The 13677-nt window shown below is 39.5% G+C and overlaps 1 protein-coding gene across 1 annotated transcript in view; it reads left to right on the top strand.

The window, feature by feature from the left end:
- LOC121873808 overlaps positions 1 to 13273 on the top strand; it is a 100609-nt gene extending 87336 nt beyond the window's left edge. Inside the window, exons 5-9 of the mRNA XM_042377514.1 lie at positions 7811 to 7985; positions 8248 to 9550; positions 9869 to 10083; positions 10382 to 10609; positions 12030 to 13273. Coding sequence (XP_042233448.1) covers positions 7811 to 7985; positions 8248 to 9550; positions 9869 to 10083; positions 10382 to 10609; positions 12030 to 12371 — 2263 coding nt within the window. The 3' untranslated portion in view covers positions 12372 to 13273. The remainder of the gene's footprint in view (positions 1 to 7810; positions 7986 to 8247; positions 9551 to 9868; positions 10084 to 10381; positions 10610 to 12029) is intronic.
- The last annotated feature ends 404 nt before the right edge of the window (positions 13274 to 13677 follow it).

Below are 13677 nucleotides of genomic sequence, written 5' to 3'. Positions count from 1 at the left end.
CTATATATATATATATATATACTTCCATTTTTAGTCCATATAACACGCGGACTTTGAACATATAATCAACGACCTCACCAGCAAGGAATCGAACCCTCGACCTACTGGATGTGACTAGGGAACGCTTACCGGCTAGGCCACAAGGACACTAAAAGCAGTTCTAGACTCTGTTATATTTCACACAAAGCCTGTTCATCGAGCTGATGGCGCCGTGAACCTCAATGGGAAACTGCCCCTGCCTCTTATGTGGTGTCAGTAGCATTTTACCGAATCCAGCTGGTATGAAACGCGAGGTACATATATATATAGATATATATATATATATAGTAGGGTTATATACGTATTTTCCCGGACATGTCCTCCATTTAGGTCTCGAAATCTTCATCCGGAAGGAATTTTTAAAATTCTTCAAAAGTCCGGAATTTCAGCTTCCATCATTTTCTCCACGGAAAGAAACATGAAACTGTAATGACGAGAGAGAGAGAGAGAGACTGTGAGAGAGGGGAGGTGGAAACAGTAGAGATCTTGTTCAGTTTTCGTCAGCTGATAAGTCACGTGTACGCCTGTACGGTGTTGTCAACTTAGCTGCTAGCAGTTTTTGGGGTAACCTGTAGTGCCATGTACTGCTTTTCCTTGTTCTTCAGCCACGCGCATTATTATAATTTTTTTTTTTGTATTTAGTGCTATTACAGCCATAAATGAAATGTTGAAAGTATACCATTTTTTTCTTATGGCTTTTTTTACACTGTAGCATTTGTTTTTCTTGGCCTGCATTTAAGGCATTTTAGCAATTTTCAACCATAATCTAGCCACTTTCGCTATATTATTTACGTGTGTCGACGACTATGACGGTGACCGGTGGTTGGCCAGTCTTTAACCTGCAGTGACAGTGTTTGATCTTAGTCTTTGTTGTGGGTTTGTCGCTTGGTGCCACAGCTAGTGCTTACGATTTGTTGTACTTTTCCAGAGCATAAAACGGTCACGGCTGCATCAAGGTTACATAGCGCCAAAGTGTGTGCCAGCGGGGGGGGGGGGGCACGTTATGTCTTCGGGAAGGTCCTCTTTTTTTAATGTTCAGATATGGCAACCCTAATATATAGGTCAGATTCATGTGGGTAATGTCACTGCTCACTGCCATGAATGTAAAAGTGATCGGTTACTTAGTTCCCCGTTGCTTAATTAATGGTTGAGCTTTGTTTACTTGTATTATATTATACTTCTCTGCTAGTATATACTATTAATTTGATTTTAAAATTGATAGAGCAATGAGTCAATCTATATGAAATCATATTTAGATAAATAAACATAAGTAAAAACCGGTAAGTATGTTAAAGAACATCATGCATCGGGCACAGCTGTGTGCAGGCTGTTTATGAGCTTGCCTGTTTATCATTAATTTATACGAATATTAACTTCAAACGTTTAATCCATTTCGATTAATTAATCTAGTCGTAAGTAACCGATGCTAAACAGATTTCTTTCTGAAGACGCTGATTTCATGCAACGCAACTGCTATTTTAATTCGCTGTGGGATTAAACAGAATCATCGGTTCGCTGCTACCTCAAGTAAGTGTGAGTGTGTGTGCGTGTGTGCCTTTGCCTGTGTGTGTGTCCATGCTTGTCTGTGAAAACAGTTGTATAAATGAAACAGTATTATTTAGTTTATTTAATGAAATAATTTATATTACATTCCCTGTGAGGCACTGGAAAGATAAATTTATATATAATGTTTTATTTTTATCTATTTATTTATGTTTAAATTATATTTCATTAAATGGATACTACACAGTTTTTACGAAATGAAAGACTTTCCAATGAGATCCTCCGATGAACCAGTTTCAAAACAAGGTTTTTTGCGAACAAACAGGCAATAATCGAAAGAAATGTCATTTGAAATATATAAGCTAAGTCTACTCGAGGACAATCGTAATGGATACAATGCAATACAATACATATGCTCCCGCCTTAGCTACACCTACAGTACGAGATATCATTAATTAATGTAATAATTTTTTTTATAATTAATAAAAACAGCAAGGGACTCCGTTGAAATCGACTTTCTTCACGAGCGCGTGTGTATGCGTCTATGCAAGTGTGTGTGAGTGTTAGAGCATTATTGTAAATTATGAAATAATTGTGGGGTAACGTTAACATAGTTTGGTATTTTGGCAAAGATTTCTTCCCATTTGCTATAATAACTGAAAAGAGAAAAATATATACAAATACAACCATTACGGTTGTTACCGCCACAGTAGGATAAACTAGAAGAGAGGGAGTAAAAGAGGGATAGAGAGAGAGAAAGGGAGACACAGGACAGAGCCAGAGTATTGACAACGAACTTTGCTTAGGTGTTAAATGTGAAACAGATGGCCTCGCCTCAGGCTGACTCCCTCCTTGTGGGGTTCAGAAGATAGTCTCTAGCCGTCCAGTGAGCTAACAAGTCAGGGAGCTAATAAGTCCTACATTAAACCCGAAACACGTAAGTTTGTATATAGTTTATCACCCCACTCTACTCAAATAAAGAACAATGGAGTCCTACGGGCAAGGGTCTCATTATCCCACAGTCGCTCATTGGGCGGTTACAACAGTAAAGGTTATCCAAGAATACATAAATATATTGTGAAAGGCATGACATGAACCTATTAAATATGAGATTATGAGATTGAAATATGAAAGATTAATTTCCTCGTCACAGGTGCCTTCAAGAGCCGGATCGGACAGCTGTGATCGGACCATTACATATTGTAGGAATTGTGTCGTCATACAGTTGTTTCTTTGTCTCCGTCTCCCTCTCTGATTTTTTCCGTGGTTGACCTTTGTAATTACTACATTGAATCGGGGGTGCTTGAGGACATTCTTGCTGTTTATCCCAAATTTGCTAGCCCACACTGATTTGTCTTCAATTAGAATATGACGTCCAATGTATGTGATCCACTGACCTATATATACTGCAAATGAATATGATGTATTTCTTTCTATCTTTGTGTACGAACATCTGTCCTGCATGGCAGTGAACAGTGACATTACCCACATGAATCTGACATATATATATATATATATATATATATATATATATATATATATATATATATATATATATATATATATATATATATATATAGCTGTTAATGAATATGTTGTATTTCTTTGTGTATGAACCTCTGTCGTGCGTGGCAGTCAGAAGTGAGACCACCCTCAGTGTCAAAACCTGAGTGAATTACTCAGAATAAGCAAACTGTACTACAAGCTTTGCCAATAAATTTGTTAAACTAAAAACTAACGTGGTAGATATAGTAATTATTTCACATGCAATATATTTATCATATATTATACTGTACTTTTTCATAATAATTATAAGTATAATGCTAGGATTTGTTTGACTTAAATCATCCTGAATACATACTGCACAAGTGGGGATATTAGAAGAAGATTGTTTTCTTTACATTTATTATACAATTTGACAGATATTCAGATGCATTCAGTATGTGACTTTGATTACATAGGAAAATTATTTCTGACACATTAATATTTAGTCCAGCCACCTTCATTCTCGATTACTTGCTGCAGCCTGTTGGGAACGGAGGCGACGTGATTGTGTATCAGTTGCGGTGTCCGCCTCAGGACCTCCCACTCACGGTGTGTATGCTCCTGCAGCTGCACCCTGGTTCTCTCTTCAGCTGGCTCCCACACGTTCACAATATTGCCCCAAACATTCTCTATAGGGTTCATGTCACAACCTTTACTTGGCCAGTCTAAAACTTGCACATTTCTTTGTTCCGCAAACCACCGCGTTGCAATCCGTGCGGTATGGATAGGACACCTATCGTGCATGAAAATGATGTTTTCGGGAAACGGGAAAGCATATGCACGCACCGAGAGAAGCATAACTTCTTCGAGTATTTCTAAATACTGTTCAGCTGTGAATCTTCCTTTTATGTCAGTCAGCTCTCCAACTCCGTGCAAATATATCCATCCCCAAACATTGCAAGTCACATGGCCACTCGCTGCTTCCCCATAAATATGCTGTCTAGCATATCGGGTGTTGTTTCTCCTCCAGCAATGCAACCTTCCGTGAGAGGTGGATGAGAAAGTTTTTTCGTCAGTGAATATTACTCTTCCCCAAAAATCTAAGCCTTCTTCAGCATACCGTCGAGCAAACTGCAACCTGCCCTCGCGATGTCGCTCATTTAACTTCTCCTTGGTGGCGGGAGTTCTATGGTGAATGCCTCCTTCGTGAAGTCTTCGACTGATTGTTAAAGGGGAAATATTTAATTGTTGATCCTCTCTTATTGAAAATGAAGTCTTGGAGGGCTTGGCCTCAGCGAAATTCCGGATGGCTTCAACTTGTGCAAGTGTTGTTCTGCGCGGCATTCCCGTCCTGTGGTGGTCCTTTAAACTTCCCATCGCTTAATCCAATAATATACAATTGACCGAGAAAAAACCAATTCTCGTGCAATTTCAGTGGGTGAAAACCCAGCCTCATTCATGCCGATTATTCTTCCACGTTCAGTGATTTTCTGCGTGTGATATTCCATGTTGGCAGGGTCCTTCTACAATTTAGGGAGTGGAAGGGTAGTCAGCACTGACAACACCTGTCTCCCCCACTTTCCCGCCAATAACGTCAGCGTTATATTTATATTTATTATGCATTTATAAAAAATAAACGAATAAGTAAATCAATAAGATACAAATTTATAATAGCCTACATCATACACATTTTTGGAAAAAAATTACTATTTTTTTTAAAGACACCAGACTAAACGTGACGTAATCGACACAAGTCAGAAACACGGATTTAGGGGGGGGGGGGGCTGCTTACAATATGCATAGTCTTGGAATGACAATGATGTTGCTAGATAATTTCTTGTAAAAGTATTAGGCATATGCTACAGTACTAATTCACACCATCAGACAGATGGTTCGTAAGATTAATTACCATCACCATCAATTGAACAACGTCATTATTAAATACAGATACAGACTGACACACTGACACACACACACACGCCACATGCGCGCACACACACACACACTCCACATGCACACACGCACACACAGGTAAGTAAAACAGCAGTTTGTGTTGCAAGAAATCAGCGTCTTTAGAAAGAAGTTTTGTTTAGCATCGGTTTAGTACAACTGGATTAATTACCCAAAAAGGGATTAAACGTTTGAAGACAATATTAGTATAAATTAATGATAAACAGGCAACCTCATAAACAGCCTGCACACAGCTGTGCCCGATGCATGAGGATCTATAACATACTTACCGATTTTTACTTATGTTTATTTATCTAAATATAAATTCACATAGGTTGGCTCATTGCTCTATCCATTTTAAAATCAAATTAACAGTATATACTAGCAGAAAGGCATAATATAATGCGAAACAACAAAGCCCAACCATTAATTAAGCAATGGGGAACTAAGTAACCAAACACCGATCACTTTTACATTCATTCATAATATTTACTAGGTAGTATAGTAAACAAACGGCCTTGAGTTGCTAGCTGTCTCCAGTAGTGTTCGAAGAATCTTGAACATGAGTGTACAATGTACATGTTATGGTGAATCAGCCCTTACTGTATTTCTTGTTATTGTTACTTTATATAATAAAGTGCATTATTACATTCTTGTTTACCTTTATACCTCTACAATCCGACAATAGTGATCTTGTAAGAAATGTGTTTAACCATGAAAAAAATACTTGAGAGCGTAATTTCAGTCATTTGGGAATAAAAGACGTTTTACAAATAATAATGAGGTTAGGTTTTTTCGTGGATGAATAAATGAAGTATAAATAAATATAAATTTATTGTTTAGGAAACTGAGCAATCAAGAAGGCAAATGTCTAAGTTCCTTTACTTTAACTTTTACTTTTATTTTAATCTCAAAATTTAAATAATTTCTTTACCTGTGTGTGTGGGGAGGGGGGGGGGGTTCTGGTTGAAATGATTTAGTTATAATACCTTGTAAAACTCATGCCCAATTACGTAACAAGTGACAATATGTTTGTATTATAAACTTTTCTTGTTAGTTTTTACTGTAGGTTTAGTTATTACAACAATACCAATTGAATAGTTGATACCACACTCATGGTTGATATGACAGTACCCAACACAGCATAAGTAATAGGACGTGGAAAATATGCAAGTGGTTTTTAAATACTATATTTAACCTAAATAACACAAAAAACATATATACAAGGGTGAAAAATAATGTAGTCAGCTGTACTAATGCACGTTACAACTAGATGGCCAGTAGATCCCTTGTGCACAGGTTAGTGCCGGAACAGTAGATCACTCCACGACAGAGCAACAGGATAGAACAAGAACCGATGGTGATGAGAACTGAACTGACTGGGTCTGGGTGCCCAGAAGAGACATCACCTGCCCGGCAAGGTTTTCCACCACTCAGGAACCAACTCCTGTCTCTTTGTTTTTCTCATTGGCCTGTTGGTAACGAGTGGTTTGGTGGTTGTGGAGTAAGCCGTGCAGAGAGAGGTGAGGGTGTGGTGTATTTACAGGGAAGTGTGACCCTTTATGTTACAATGTAAATACCAGATTATAAATACGTCAAAGTTAGTATAGTTAACCAACTATAAGGCATCTTTAGTTTTCTATGAATACTGCCTTACTTATGTCGGACAAAACTTGATGGCAACTTAAAGGGAGTTGAGCTTCCTCCCTCTACCTTCCTTGCTAATGCCTAGAAGGGGTGCTCCATTCGCTCTGAGTTAACCTCTCATTCACGCCACGTCGATTAGATATATGGATATGAAATATGGATTAGAAATATGCCCTCTGGTGGTGAGCTCAGACATTCCCACTCATACAACAGGGGGCAACACTCACTCACAACAACTTTACCGACGAAGAAGCGTAATAATCATTCACACTTTCACGCTGCATAAAAAAATTATGAATTAACATTGCCATATTATTCGTACACGATACCGGAGCCCCTCTGAACTGGTGGTCTTTCTGTACAGTAGATAACTTAATCTCTTTGTATTAACCCCTTAATTTTTATATAAATATGAGATAGTACATTAATTTTATATAAACTCCATCACCCCCTGTAACTTTCCACTGGCTATGAGGTACATGTTTCAAAGCACGTGATAAGGTGTGCCCACGGGAAGTCGCGTCACTTGGTGGTGAGCTAAGGATTAAGTTACCGGCTCTCTGGCCACCTACTGCGGGCAGTAATTTGATATCACTCACTAGAAGAAGACGTGATTTAGAGTCATCGTTCAGGTGACCCGTCTTCCTCGAGGGAGGACGTCGGATATATTTTCGTTGTCCCTCGATAAGTCTCTACTCATTCTCATTCAAACTCTCACATCGACAGGACGTACTTAGCAGAACAATTTAAGATAGCCTCTGTCCTCATTTAACACTCATAGCTACAGTGATTATGTTACGGTGATAACCCTTTTTGAAAGTGTACATAGAACTCTTTTTATGATAAACAAACAAAAGGAACATATTGGATTTCACTGCAGAAGATCCAATAAACTTTTAACTATATTTTAGTACGTCTAGAATATATGGTTACGTGCTTCACAAGTGATTGTTACAAGTGGTGACAACCCAGGAAGGGTGTTACATATATGACAGCTTCACAAGTAGCTGAACAGTTACCTCAACAGATACACAGTTGGTAAAGGTAGATATATTATGTCCTCCCCAGTACTGTGTTATACTGTTACATTGTGTCTAAGAAGCAAATCGTTACATCTTCACTTTATCCTGTTTATCCTCCTTTCTCACACTGCATAACCCTCTTCTTCTTCCTTCCTCTGCAACAGTTGGTACCACCTGTGCTTCACCTATGACCACCAGAAGCACCTATACAACACCTTCGTGGATGGGGAGGTCGTCTACGAGCTGAACTACAACGTGGGCCGCCAGATCTATGGTGACCGCGCCCGTATCGGCCAGGGAGGTCCTCTCTACCAGAGCTTCAGTGGTGCTCTGTCTCAGGTGAAGCCTTCTCTACCGTCTGGTACACTCACCGTGTTGTGTATACTGTAAAATTTTTTCTCTGAGTCTTGTGATGCAATCTTAAGATTTGTATCCATTATGATAATTAAGACTGAATGCAAATGTTTGTCCATTAATATGTGGTTGACAATGATTAAACAAGTCTTGAGTAGGAATCTAGGTTGCTGACCTACAACTGATATTAATACGAAAGTCATTACTGAGACCCCCTCAAGTAATTTTCTAACGTACACGTGTGCAGGTGAACGTATGGGACTATGTGGTGGCTGCGGAAACAATTGCTGATATGGCAGCCTGCAGGAGCGACGTTCAGGGTAACTTCATCTCGTGGCAGGCTGGCTGGATACTCTCCAACTTCACGGAGTATGATGTTCCTCTGGAGCATTTCTGCAAGCAGACGAAAGATGCCATCTACTTTGGGTTCCCTTCCCTGTCAAAAGATGAGGCATTTTACATATGTGAGGCTCTTGGCTCCCACCTGCCTCTGCCTACTACCGTGCCTGAGGCATTCTCCTGGACCAACATCTCCAAACGTATCTGGCCGGATTGGTTCGTTATAGGAGGCTGCAACGGCTTCTTCTGGAGCTCCATAAATGACCTACGTGATGAGGGCATTTGGGTCACTCACTTCGACAACGCCCCTGTTACAAACATACCCTGGAAAGATGGGGAGCCGAACGGCCTGTTCTACGAGAACTGCGCCTTCGTGGAAACTGAAGGTATAGCAGACATTGACTGCCTCACCAACAGAAAGTGTGCTGTGTGCGAGTTCTCAGACCTGCAAATTTTTTCCTTTCTGGGCACCTGTGAGCTACAGTTACGCAACATTCACCTTATTGCTTATCAGGAAGATCTTGGAGAGCTTCACTTTAAGGGGTACGGCGAGTATCTCATTCATAAGGTGGGGGAAGAATGGCTGTGGATCAACGTAGTGCACAATAAGACTATGGCCAGACTAGATCCAAGTGCGCCATTTAACATGCCAATGGGGCGTCGTGTGTGGCAGCTTGAGACTACAGTTTGTGACCAGTCACAAGGTGCAAGGACTTTGCTCCTAACGACGTGTCAGTCAGACAGTTACACTTGTGATGATGCAACATGTATCCCACTCGAGAATCGCTGTGATCAAAAATATGACTGTTTAGATAGAAGCGATGAAGTTGACTGTGAACTGGTCAGTATGCCTAAAGACTACAAGATGAATCTGCCGCCACGGCTTGGAAATGACAAAGACGCCGCGAGCTTACCAGTTGCTTTCAAGATCAGCATTGAGTCCGCAACTATCCATACAACACAGATGACTATGCAGCTGTCATATGAGATACAGATGTTTTGGCTCGACAACCGCCTTACATTCCGTAACCTAAAGGTGAACGACAGCCTCAACAAGGTACCTTACACGAGGATGATGAGTATGTGGTGGCCTACTGTCGGATTTGTCAACACGGAAGGGCATCAACATACGACAGTCGACTTAGAGTCAACGTTGAACCTCCTGCGTGAGCGATCACCTGAGCGGAGGGCTAACAATGTGCCGGGTGAAGGTGAGACTTTCTCTGTGGGTCCACACAACACTTTCGTCCTCCCTTACTCTTCTTTCTGCATTAACCATACTTACATCACGTCTGTCATGTTAATATAAACTGCTCTTAAAGGTTACGGAAAAAAAGAGAAAGTAAGAACTAATTTATAGACCTTGTTTACCAATTTAATGTAATAAGAGGTCAATTGAAGAGTGGTTTTCTTGACAAAACACTTGTCCTTCTCCAGTACAGCAAAAATAACTAAGTTTAACACAGCTAGAATATGAGGTTTTTGTTAAAGACAACACATCGGTGACACGTCTCCTTTATTACCCACAGTGGACCTCTTCCTGGGCAAGGATAACTCCATCCGGCTTACCAGGAAGTACAGCACCATCTTCGTCTGTGACTTCAACTTAATGCTGTATCCATTTGATATTCAGCACTGTGACATGCACCTCAGGATGCTCTCAGGCCCCAAGAACTACCTCATGGTCGATGACGCAGTCTCCTCCGCCAATTACTACGGCAGCAAGCTGCTTCTCGAGTACCAGGTTTGTCTCTCTCTTTCATACAACGCCAATAACTGCACCCGGATCCCACTAGTGATGTTAAACAGCTAAGTAGGTTAGTTATGTTGAGGTTAGTTCAGCTTTGGGCAGGTTGTATCAAGGGTAGGTTAAGTTAGGTTAGGTTAGGTTATGAGTAGGCTAGGTTAAGATACTTTAACTCATTAGGTATGATGATTAAACCTCGTCTATACGATATTACCGAAATTAGAGATAATTTGACGTACTCAAATTTGTAATCAAGAGATTAACATTGCTGAGACTGGTGTTGTTGTCTCGTCAGCTGGAGCAGCCCCAGCTGGTGTACGACAACAGTGGGGAGTTTAGCGAAATAAGGGTGAAGATCACACTCCAGCGACGCTCAGGTTACGCCGTTCTTAATATTTACACACCATCCATGATCCTCCTCATTATCAGCTACGTGAGCCTATTCTTCCGCTCAGAGATCTTCGAAGTTCGGATCATGACTACACTGACGTCGCTACTTGTGTTGGCTACACTGTTTACCCAAGTGAGTAAGGGGTACCTGTTGGCTGTGGGTTACTGGTGTCATTTTAAACTTACTACCCCCTCGTGGCTTACATCTGTCACTTGAGTCTTCTTTTCTTTGCCTTTATTTTTTGGTTAATTTTTCAATATTCCTACTAATAATCTTTTTTCTTAATGGTTTTTCTGTTTCTCTGCTGTTCATCTTATTCTCCTCTTCTCTATCCTCTTCCTCCTTGGTTATTACTTCCTCTTGCTCCAAGGTTTTTGTACTTTCTTGCTCTTGCAATAATTCTATTTCCTTACCTAAAGCCAGGGTTGTTTGAAAAAAAGAAGATTTATTTGATTTAGTTTTTGTTTTGAATTTTCAATAAAAATTTAAGAAATTTAAAAAATATTTTATTCTCTTGTTGAATGACGACTGTTCCCAGTCTCCTTCTTCCAATGGACTAGTTCATTCATAACTAAGGAACTGCCTTGGTACAGAACCAGCAGCAAAACTTGTCTTTTTATTTCAAGTCATGGTTACGAAGATAATTAAGTCATAACGTCTTGTTTGTAATGTGCGATGTAGGAAAGACTAAAAGACATTAGAATTTGATTTGTATAATTACTAAATGTCATGTTGCATCCGAAAATATGAATTAGTTGGTTTTGTTTTGCTCTGAAAAATGCCTATAATAAGTTATTAGTTCCTTTAATACTTAACTTTAACCAGTAAATGTTTGGAAGTAGAAGACAATACAGTAATGCATGTAAGGTAACCAAAGTGATGTTACCTATCTTAAACTTATTTTTGTTGTGTAGTTACAAAATCAATTTTGAAATTTCTGTTGTGGGAACACTGAATAGTGAATATTACGGAAGAGATGGTTTTTTTCTCTTCAATTATATAGGATACTGATATTATAGACATAAGATACTTTGTTTCTTTGGCTGATTAGTTTATAACAATATTGTACTGTACAGCATATGAGTAATTGTTTAATTTTTCTGCCTTCCTTTTACATTCACCATATAAAAACCAAACTGTGATTTAAATCATTATTTAAAAAAAATATATTTTGATTTAAATTAAACAGCCCGGCTATGTGAGTAAACACATCACAAAGAGTTCTCACCTTCTCACACCTCCAACTCTACACCCCCTTTTGTCTCTCTCTCTACACCTTCTCACACCTCCAACTCTACACCCCCTTTAGTTTCTCTCTCTACACATCCTCAACACCACACCCCTATTGTCTCTCTCTTCCTTCACTTCTCACACCTCCCCAACACTATACCACCTTCTCTCTCCTTACACCTTCTCAGACCTCCCCAACACACACACCCTTATCTCTCCCTACTACACCTCATTTCCTCTAACACACACCTCCTTTTACTCCCTACACCCCCACACCTCCCTCAACACTACACCATTTCTACATATCCATCCATCCCACCAGGTCTCCGCGTCACTGCCCAAAACCTCGTATTTCAAGATGGTGGACGTGTGGCTTCTCTTCTGCATCATCATAGGGTTCATAATCATTATTTTCCACACCATCATCGACTACTCCCTCAAGAAACACCATAGTGGGGATAGGGTGTCACCATTCCCAGCACCCGTTAAGGGCCTGCACATCCCCATCACTGACCGCCATGTTACCCAAACTTCCATTAACGCTTTCTTGAAATACTTGGGTTTTGGAAAATCTATTGAAGGCCTCATCGTCATTTCTCGCTTAAATATCCTCGCGATCTTTACCTTCTTCAATTTGATCTATTGGTCGTATATATTTAGTTAACTTTTGTTGGCTTTGATCTCAGTAATAGATCTTCGCCTACAATGAGTTGACTTTGACCTCAGTAATAGATCTTCACCTATAATGAGTTGAATTTTATAATAGATCTTCACCTACAATGAGTTGAATTTGTAATAGATCTTCACCTATAATGAGTTAACTTTGACCTCAGTAATAGATCTTCACCTATAATGAGTTGACTTTGACCTCAGTAATAGATCTTCACCTATAATGAGTTGAATTTTATAATAGATCTTCACCTACAATGAGTTGAATTTGTAATAGATCTTCACCTATAATGAGTTAACTTTGACCTCAGTAATAGATCTTCACCTATAATGAGTTGACTTTGACCTCAGTAATAGATCTTCACCTACAATGAGTTGAATTTTATAATAGATCTTCACCTACAATGAGTTGAATTTGTAATAGATCTTCACCTATAATAATGAGTTGACCTTGACCTCAGTAATAGATCTTCACCTATAATGAGTTGATTTTTACCTCAGTAATAGATCTTCACCTACAATGAGTTGACTATGACCTGAGTGGGATTCAGCTACCAAAAATTAGTTGCATCTGAATTAATTCCGTTGTTTTGAGGTACGAAACTTTACAAATCCTTATGGCTACAAGTCTCTGGGGAATATGAATTTAAAAAACTTAATGTAACCCTTGGATAGGTTTGACTTAGCTGGTATCACCTGTAACGTAAATTATGTTTCAGTGTTTCATGATGGTCTTCTTTAACAATATACCTACAGCAACACTCCAGGTCGCCAACTTTACGTGGTCCTTACAGCTATAGTCTGTTGGCAAGCTTTTTATTGTTCCACTGATTTTATTTTTTTTTATTGGGCACTCCCCTACATCTTTGCGTAAGGTGAAGCGCAGAAGCGTTTACAGCGCCCAACAGGGAAGCATGCTAAGTTCATGCTTGCCTTTATGTCTCATGAGTTAGGGTGTAGAAACCTGAAGAGTCAAGGGCGTAGAAGCCTGAAGAGTCAGTGGATTATGTCATCAAGTTATTGGAAGCTCCAACAACTCCCTGAATACGAATTCGCAACTTTCGACTTACAACAGGTACCTACTTTACTGCAAGGTGAATAGGGACTAATGGGGGCTAAGAAGTAAGTCCAAACAACTTCCACCGGCCCGGGAATCGAACCCGTGACATCTTACTTGCGAGGCAAGAACGGTACCGCTTCTACCACCGGTCTCCCTTCCACTGATATTATTTCACTGGTTATAATGAGTTTCTTTTGTTATATACTTTTTATTACTGTATAATGAATCATACGATTCATAT

This window comes from Homarus americanus, unplaced genomic scaffold, assembly GCF_018991925.1.
Source record: "Homarus americanus isolate GMGI-L3 unplaced genomic scaffold, GMGI_Hamer_2.0 scaffold25827, whole genome shotgun sequence".
NCBI classification, from domain to species: Eukaryota; Metazoa; Arthropoda; class Malacostraca; order Decapoda; family Nephropidae; genus Homarus; species Homarus americanus.
Note: the sequence above shows the minus strand (reverse complement) of the source record. Positions and strands in the feature narration are given on the sequence as shown.